The following is a 10112-nucleotide window of genomic DNA, read 5'->3' as shown; positions in this document are numbered from 1 at the left end:
AAGGAAGCGGGAGGAAGCGATTAGGAATCTCGTAGGATTGGATTTCCAAATCCCACCCCTTTGCAAAGGATTTCCAAATCCCATGTTCATGGGATTTTAATGAAATCCCAGGATTCCAAATCCCTCCAATTTGGCAAACCAAACACTGGATTGGAATGGATTTCAAATCCAAATCCCCCCAATTCCATTCCAATCCCGCAAACCAAACGCACCCTAAGAGAATTATTGAAATCCTTTTTGCAAAAACAAGAAATTGATATATCGAAGAATATGAATGATATTAATAGATATTTGGTTGACGAATCCATCAATCTAAATACCCCGTCATTTTATGCTGTACTTTAGTGGAAAGAAAATGCTTAGTTATAGCATTTCGTTACAACAACATTAGATTTTATAGGATACCTAAAATGTCTAAGCGTCCTAATATGATACTTTATAGGACGAACCAAAAAAAATGTCTTATCTAAAAGAGTTACAATATGTTTATTGGATGATTTTGGGCGTCTTAACAAATTCTATGACACTCTTAAAATAAATTGTCGTATTGGTTATTTTATACGACACGACTTGAAATAGTGTCATATGAACATAGGTGTCCTATAAATAGATGAGTTTACGTGACACTTCTCAAAATGTTTCTATAAAATAACTAATATGACATTTTATTTAGAAATCATTTTATTAAGTTTTATGAATTATTTCATTCGTCAAATTTATGTAACTACTAACCCGCCAACCCAACCCAACCCGCCTCAACCTGCAAGGGTTGGGTTATACTTTTGAATGGGTTGAGTTGGGTTGAGATTATTGGAGGGTGTGACCAATTATCTTCTTATAAACTTTTATTCTATTCCTATTTGCAAGGGACGTGAATGTTTCGTACTGCTCCAATCTTGTTTGATTGCATACCAAACACAGTCTTAGTCTGTTGGCAAGATCTCTTTAGTCATTCTGGAATCATTTTTTCTATGGAACATGAAAAGAGCCATAGAAAGGTGTGGTATGACTTAGGGGCTGTTTGTTTGGTTTTCATTAATTTCTCCAGGGATAAAGTTGTCTATGTGGATTAATCTATCTATATAAATTGGGAAGGTTTTTTGTTTGGAAGAGTTTTTTCGTAGATGGATGGAGCGTGTCCTTTAATTGGGAGGGCAGGTTTAGAAAAAACGTGGCTTTCTACATAAAGCTTCCGCCTAGAAGCTTACTGAATAAGCCACTTTCTATATCATTAAGCCACTACCAAACAATCATGTATAGCTGACCGAATACGCTATGAGTCCGATTAAGCTCGTTAAGCTGTTAACATACAGACCCTTAGTTTGGGAAATGCATATATGTTTAAGCTTCCATTGCCTTTGTCATGTTAGCATTTTCAAAGTTCGTAAAAGTAACCTTTCTTAACCACAAAGGTGGTGCCCAATTGGTTTGAGCTTGGGCTCCAAAGGTCAAAAGTGCCTGGAGGTCCCAGGTTCGAATCCAAGGAGGAATGAAAATCCCCTTGTGGCCACGGAGGTTCAAATGCGGTGACTTCGGGCTGCCCGCGAAGCGGGTGGTCGCCCTGGGATTAGACGGCTCGCATAGCTGGTTAGATTTCCAGGTTAATTAAAAAAAGTAACCTTTCTTGTCATGTTAGCTTTTTCAGAGTTCGTAAAAGTAACCTTTGAGGATTTTACTCCAAAATTTAGAAAAATATTGTTTCTTTTGTCTCGCTTACATTTCTCTCGAGCCATAAGACTTGAATGAGCTATACTTACCTAGCGATGCTCAACTGGAAACCACTTCTTGGTTACTCGCTCAGTGATTCTTTGCTCTCCAAGTGCCGCGCCATAACAAAGCATCAACTCAAGGGGATTTTTATTCTTCCTTGGATAAACCTTATGGTGATTAGGTTTCGGGAACTAAGACCCCCCCTTATGCTCTTAGCCTCTTACAAGTCTAGAGGATGCCTATCAACAAGGTTGTGAGCACGAGTATTCCTCCAAGGTCATTGGAAAACCATCTCCATGACCAACCCCTCTAGTATATCCTAGGTTACCTTACTCAAAGGTGATGTCATTACTCAAGGAAAGACCACACAAGCATTGACATGAGTGAACATATATGATCAATGCCGCAAATGTCAAGGTGTAGATTACAGGATTTTGAGTGCCCAAATGAGAATGGGATTGTCATTGCCAAGAGGGGGTAATGGGCAACTTGAGATTGAGCAAAGAGATAAGAGGAAGAAGAACCAAATTTCTTAGAGGGAGCTATAGCCTTGGTAAAGATTTAATCAGTGCAGGGAAATCCTTTGAGAATTCTAAAGTACAATTTGATGTCAATGAGATGTATTCTAGCAACACGGGCTCTAAAGGGTGATGGAGATTGGAGATGGACCTTTATATTTCTTATTTACATTGAGATTGGTAAAACGTTTACAGTAGTTATAATTGATGGAAGGAGTTGCTTAAACGTAGTAGAGACTTTAGCCATCTCCAAGCTAAACCTGAAACCAAAATCCCGCCCACAAGCCTAGGATGGTAATATATCCATGTCCATAACACCTACTGTAAGGTTCCTATCCAATTTGGCCACTATGGATGTTGCTCATATATTGCTTGGTTGTCCTTAATTAGATGATCTTGATGCGAGCCACTATGAGAAGTCAATACTTAATGTGTTTAAACAAACGGAGAGAAGGTTCTCTTGAATCCTTCTAAGTCTAAAAGATAATCCAAAAGGCGCAACATAGAGAGTTGAGCTACACAAAGCAATCTTAGCCCTTACACATCCTTAGGAGAAAGGTCCCGAAGAAGCCTAAAGGAAGATAAGATTTTCTACGTTGTAGTAATGAGAGAAGCAAATGTATAGACACACAATGATGTTAATTAGGTCCTAACAGAATTCACAAATGTTATGCTAGCCGAGTTTCCAAGGAAAGGGGACATACAACATGTTGCATATAAACACAAAAGAGCACTTGGGAGATGCATCGCCAAATCAAGGAATTACTATCTAAAGGCTTTATCAGTGAGGTTCTTTGTCCTTGTGGAGTTTCAGCATTGCTTATCCCAAAAGATGAAGCGAGTTAAGAATGTGTTTGTAGTAGGCCGATTGACAAAAATACCACCAAGTATAGATCGCCTAGAGCTAGCCAGCTAGGTTTGTCAAAATTTTAGATATGACACATGCTAAGCTTTTCAATAAAATAGACATGATAAGTGGATACCATCCTATTCGAATTTGAGGGAGGGAATGAGTGCAAGACAACCTTTGAAACTCTAGTTGGTCTTTATGAACGCCAAGCATGCTGTTTGGCCTGGCTACAGTGCCTTTATGAGGTTTACAAGTAAGTGTTGAGTCCTTTTATTGGTCATTTGTCTTAGTTTACGTCGCTGATATTCCTATCTATAGTAACACTAGAGAGGAACTTTTCGTCACTTAGATTAAGTGTTAGATGTTCAACGTCATGAGAAACTTTATGCAAACTTGAAGAACCACAAGCTCTGATCACATTCCTTGGATTTTTTGGTCCTGAGGTAATGGTGTCCCAATAGACCATAGAAATAGCCTTTAGGGAGTGGCCCACACCTTCTAAACTTCACAAAGCACAAGCTTTAATGGGATTTCTACCTCTTATTGGATATTAGTCACATGATTTTAGCATCATCATGATTCCTGTCACCGGTAGTTCGAAAAAGGGAAGTGTATAATGTCAAAGGTGCCACTAAGGACTTTTTGGATGTCTAATGAAAATCTTTCGTAAGCTTTGCTTTTGGCTCTTTTGAATTTCTCTTATAGGTCTTTAAAATGACATGCGAAGCATTTGGAGTAGGCATGGGGGAATTCTTAGCCAAGAAAGACTCTTGATAGCCTTATTTGGTGAACAATTGAACGAGCCTCAAAACTCCATCTATGATTGAGAGTTGTATGTTGTATTGCCGTTTGTGATTATGTTGCAATTCTCAGGAATGAGTGTGTGATTATGTTGCAACTCTCATTATTATGTAGAATTGATGATATTAATTTGGTCCACATGATTCCCCATTTTTTTTATTTATCATTGATTGGTATTTTAGACATTATGTTAACATCAAAACATCTTAATTGGTACATTCTTGATTCACAGAAGCGGTTGAAAGTTGGCGGATGGAAAAACTAGAGGAAGCCAAAAGAATCACTCGCGAGAAGACCTCGAATTCAACCATCCTACTGGCGGAAGCAGGTCTTGCAATCTTTTAGTTTATCATCTCCAAACTTTTTTGGTTTTAAGCCATTTGACTCAAAGCCAAACATGATAATGGGATATGTTTGTAGGAATGCTTGCAAGAGCCTTAGAGTTTGATTGGGCCGAGTTATTACATGAAATTGGTCTATGGATACCAGTCAATGTTATCAACAAAGAACATAATGACAAACCTGAGGGTGAAGATGAGTTTGGTAACGAGATATTTTCTTATTTCTCTGTCTTTTTTTTCTGGGGAATTATCTGACCATCGGCTGGAATAACCAGATGATATGATCCTAGCGGGGAGGCGTCTACCTCCTGAGTGTAACGCCGAGCTTCATACAGATTACGGTGGTCGTGCTGTCAAATGGGGACTCACCCATCGTAAAGAAAGTGCGTACGAATGTTGTCAAGCCTGTTTAAATCAAGCTAGAAACGCGAGATCGAATGAAATGAAATGTAATATATGGGTTTATTGCCCTGCTGAAGGGGGATGCCATTCCCCAGATATATACCAACACAAACTTGAAGAATGCTGGCTGAAATATGTAAGTTGATCATCTCTTGTTACTCTTTGTTCATTGGAAACTGCAACATGCCTGACTTGATGCATAGTTTCTAAAGAAATTGTTCAAAGATTTGTCAAATATCTAAAATACTTCAAATGATTTCTTTGACTACAAAATTGAAGCAAGTTATTTTGTTTATGTTGAAAAGATGGATAACTAAACCACAAGGGTGCTGCCTGATTGGTTTGAGCTTGGCTCCAAAGGTCGAAAGTACCTGGAGGTACCAGGTTCAAATCCAAGGAGGAATAAAAATCCCCTTGCGGCCATGGAGGTTCAAATGCGGTGACTCCGGGCTATCTGCAAAGCAGGTGGTCGTCCTGGGATTAGTCGGCTCAATAGCGGGTTGGATATCCAGGTTAATAAAAAAAAGTAATAACTTGATGACCAAGGGCAAATGTCCTGATAACATGAAAAGTTCCCCCAAAAGGAATTAGTTGCAAAGAGGAAAGTTCGATTGAGAACTTGTTTTTTGCATGCCACATGTCCCCCTCGTTAGGATGAATATTCATCAAAAACAACACATTCATGATGAATATGGACGTGTTATTAGTAATGAATCACACATTCACGATGAATATGCCATGTGTCATGATGTGGGCCCCCCCGGTTCTTTTTGACAATGAGGTTCCTAATGGGACCTTCCCCTAGTTGCAAAATATAATCCGAGTAGTACAATATTTGCACTTTCTGAAATATAGACGTCGACTATTTGTTTTATGAGTGAACAAAATTTTTGCAGGCAGAGAAGCCGGAAGTGAACTTTAAGGATAGATATTCAGAAAATTACAGAAGAAATCACCCGAATGCGCCTTTGGTCGTTCCTTGGGTCTCAGGGGTTATAAGTTCATAACTAAGAACCTGGTTGAAGACTAACAGAGACTATATATATATATATATATATATATATATATATATATATATATGTAGAGAGACTTGCATATATTGCATCTGTACAAGTATCTGTATGCAATCCAGTTTTGGCAAAATGTTTTGGTTGCAAGTTTTGAACTAATTTGTATTTGTGGATTGCTGCACCAAAAGGAAATGTATTGGGCAATGCGAAATGGCATTGCTTTTTGAGTGTAATTTGAATCATTTTACAACTGGGATTTGGGATTAGTTTTCTAATAATTTGTGTTTTATGTTAACAAATTTACTTAAATCATTTCGTAATGATTGAAGATGAAATATGTTTATTTTATGTAGTGGTTGCTAAATTTGATCACGCAATTTTATGATGAAAATATGTGTTGTAGTCGTTTATCATTGATTACAGAGTGCGCATAGCAAAAATGGGGTAAGTGTTTATCAAGTAAAAGAAGTTACCGGCGGATCTGTAAATGCCCCAGTGGGGTCCTGTGTACTCGCTCTACTGAGTTTTTTACAAGTAATTTTTTTGTATGAAAGTTGCACATGCTAAGCTTTAAAGGGTGCTCGAGGATGTTAGAAAATGCAAAGAACAAAAAGATAAACAAAAACCGAAAAATTCCCTGGAAATTAACAAAGAGATGAAAAAAAATTCATTGAAATTAACCAAAAAGCTTAATTTTTTTTCTTGAAACGGTAGAAGTCGGTTAAAAACTAGGGGTGTATAAAAAACCATCAATCCTTTACATTTGTACAATAAATACAATTCAATCTTAACCGTTCATTTAATCTGATGAATATGTGATTTTATAAAAGTTTTGATTGTTTCCTAATATAAAGTATTGAACATAATTAATGAACTGTAGTCATTTTCCATATATATTCAAATTAGGGGTGAGCATAGGCGGGTACCCACCCTTTTTGACAGGAACCGGAACCGGAACCGGCGGTTCTTGAGATATTGGAACCGGAACCGGAACCGCCGGGAACCGGTTCCGGGTACCCGCTTCCTAAAATATTAAAATTTTGTTATTTAAAAATAAAAAATAAAACATTGCCAAAACACTAAATAAATAAGTAAGAATACAAATTATACAGAATAATGGTTACAAATATTGTTTAACGATTACAAACCATAATAGACTAATAGAAAATGTTCAAAGTTTAATGATTACATACTATAATGATAAATGTTCAAAGTTTAACGATTACATACTATGAATCCAAGTAAACACACAATTTGAAAAATACGAATCATTTTATATGAAGAATTTAGATGAAGAATGAAGATGACGGTATGCTTTCAAGATGTAAACCTAATATAAATTTGGTATTAAAAAATAATTATTATTTTTTATTGAAAAATACCGGGTACCCGGCGGGTAACGGTTCCAAAAAATTGAGAACCGGAACCGGAATCGTTCTCAATCGGTTCCGTATTTTAGGAACCGGAACCACTCATATCGGTTTCGGTTCCGGAACCGGCGGTTCCAAGGTGGTTCTGGTTCCGTAACCGGGTACCCGGTTCCACTGCTCACCCCTAATTCAAATAATAATAAATGAACTCTCATCATTTTCATAAATATCTCAATTGATTGGATTGCATTAATTGCACAAATATCATGACATTTGGAACATTCTCTCATGTTTACAGCATTATAATTTACATTTTAGAGTCCCTGCTTGCTAACTGAGGTCAACAGCCCCTATGTTTACCAAAATACAGATCTCGTCTAGATCTAATCTAGATGCTGACCTAGAATTTAGCCGACGAACATCAAATTCATGCTTGCCCAAGTCCTAAGTAGAATGTTTGAGATTGCTTATAAAAACAACTTATTGACTTATTCCAGTGCGACATTGATAATAAGTATTTTAAGTGTTTGAATAAATAACTTAGGAGGTGTTTGTGATTGCTTATTTAAAACAACTTATGCTTTTATTGTAAAAGTGCTTATTAACTTGTGTGGTATCAAACTAGAGTTTTGTAAAAAATGTTTGGATTAACTTATAGCGGTACCAAAAAGCAATAAGCTGATAAGTTGTTTTTTAGTGTTTGGCAAATTTTGCTTATATATGTAAAATGACCAAAAAATACAGTCTTTCATATCTATACTATATTATAAAGCATTTGACAAAAACTCTTAAAAAACATTTTTTATGCATAAAGTACTGTCTATTGATACATATTACTTAAAATTCAACATTACAAGTAAATTATGCATTAAGTACAACTTATTAAAGTTCAATGTTTAAATTCGTGTAACTAACTACGGATAAACATAATCAAATAGAGGATAAACATCTGATTTTAAAATATAAAAAATCTAAAATATAATTAGGATAATTATCAAGTTTCTAACCGAATGTTTAATTATTATCTTTAATAAAAATGACATTATTAAACCAAAAATAAATTACTTTGTTATTATATCTAAATTAAATTATAATAAAAAATTGAATTAAAGAAGTTACACCAAAAAAACGAAAACTATTAAATAGTTAATTTAATATTAATATCGATTTTATTTTAAATTTTTGTATGCTATTTTCAAATTTATATTTCATTCAAGAATAAAAATATTATCGCTTTCTCAAAACCACATAAAATTATATATTACATCGATAGAGACAAATAATAAAAATTAAACATTAAAATTTAAAATGAAGATTTATCTCGCTGCATTGCGCGAGTACCCTTATCCGACTATTTAGAGCATCTCTAATAAATATACTATGTATTTTCTTCTTTTTTAATTTCGAGATTTTTCCATTTTTTTATATTTTAAAGAATAGTTTAAACATAATTTTTAGAGCAAATTTTTCATGAATATAATAGCAGTTGGAGATGCTCTTAGCATTCGTTAATAGTGTTACTTGACTAATTAACTGTCAAGAAAAATATATACAATAACTAATTAACCCGATGATGTTATATCCATTACTCATGGTCTTACGATAGCTCAGGAAGAAAACACAAATGTTTCTATTCCTTGTGTTAAAAACACGTAAGGGATGCAAATAGAGATTGAACAAGAGTTGAGGGGCGAAATGTACATTACAAGAAGTTAAGTGTGTATAAGTAAAATAGAAAAGTTAAGGGGGCTACATGTACATTAACAGAAGTTAAGTATGTATAAGTAAAATGGAAAAGTTAAGGGGGGCTAAATGTACATTAACAGAAGTTAAGTGTGTATAAGTAAAATAGAAAAGTTAAGGGGCCAAAATGTAGATTACAAGAAGTTAAGTGTGTATAAGTAAAATAGAAAATTTAAGGGGCCAATATGTACATTACAAGAAGTTAAGTGTGTATAAATAAAATAAAAAAGTTAAGGGGCCAAAATATACATTAACAGAAGTTAAGTGTGTATAAGTAAAATAGAAAAGTTAAGGGGTCAAAATGTATATTACAAGAAGTTAAGCGTGTATAACTAAAATAGAAAAGTTAAGGGGTCAAAGTGTACATTAACAGAAGTTAAGTGTGTATAAGTAAAATAGAAAAATTAAGGGGCCAAAATGTATATTACAAGAAGTTAAGTGTGTATAAGTAAAATAGAAAAGTTAAGGGACCAAAATGTACATTACAAGAAGTTAAGTGTGTATAAGTAAAATAGAAANCCAAAATGTACATTACAAGAAGTTAAGTGTGTATAAGTAAAATAGAAAAGTTAAGGGACCAAAATATACATTATAAGAAGTTAAATGTGTATAAGTAAAATAGAAAAGTTAGGGGCCAAAATGTACATTACAAGAAGTTAAATGTGTATAAGTAAAATAGAAAAGTTAAGGAGCCAAAATATACATTACAAGAAGTTAAGTGTGTATAAGTAAAATAGAAAAGTTAAAGGGCCAATATGTACATTACAAGAAGTTAAGTGTGTGTAAATAAAATAGAAAAGTTAAGGGGCCAAGATGTACATTATAAAAAATTAAGTGTGTATAAATAAAAAAGAAAAGTTAAGAGGCTAAAATATATATTATAAGAAATTAAATATGTATAAATAAAATAAAAAAGTTAAAAGGGCTAAATGTACATTAACAAAAATTAAGTATGTATAAATAAAATAAAAATATTAAGGGGCCAAAATAAACAAAATACTCTTTTATGCGGTGTCAGATTAGTTTTTAAATAAGGGGTGGGCTAAATGCATTTTTATGCATTGCTTAATGCACTCCTATCCATGAATTTCTTCCTCACACACATCACCATTAATACATGATTTTTACATTCTCAATGCTTGAATGACATGATTCTGACATCAAAGGGGGTGCCATTAGCACTCCCCTTAAATAAATTAAGAGGGAGGCTAATAGCACCCTATCAATTGCTATTGGCACCCCTAATACTACTTAAATTATTATGTTCTTTTTTGTTTTTAGTGTTTTCTTGTCTTTTAGTTATTATTGTTTTTTGTCTTATTATTATTTTAGTTTATTTTTAAAATATATTAATTAGTATAAGTTAA

General features: G+C 34.2%; 1 protein-coding gene across 1 annotated transcript in view; it reads left to right on the top strand.

Moving 5' to 3' along the window:
• Positions 1-5661, top strand: part of LOC112511428 — a 7863-nt gene extending 2202 nt beyond the window's left edge. The window contains exons 4-7 of the mRNA XM_025117037.1: positions 4112-4207; positions 4300-4422; positions 4496-4758; positions 5519-5661. Coding sequence (XP_024972805.1) covers positions 4112-4207; positions 4300-4422; positions 4496-4758; positions 5519-5629 — 593 coding nt within the window. The 3' untranslated portion in view covers positions 5630-5661. The remainder of the gene's footprint in view (positions 1-4111; positions 4208-4299; positions 4423-4495; positions 4759-5518) is intronic.
• The last annotated feature ends 4451 nt before the right edge of the window (positions 5662-10112 follow it).

The sequence above is a fragment of the Cynara cardunculus genome (genome assembly GCF_001531365.2).
Source record: "Cynara cardunculus var. scolymus isolate 2C chromosome LG 4, CcrdV1, whole genome shotgun sequence".
Classification (NCBI taxonomy): Eukaryota; Viridiplantae; Streptophyta; class Magnoliopsida; order Asterales; family Asteraceae; genus Cynara; species Cynara cardunculus.
This window is presented reverse-complemented; position numbering and strand designations above follow the sequence as displayed.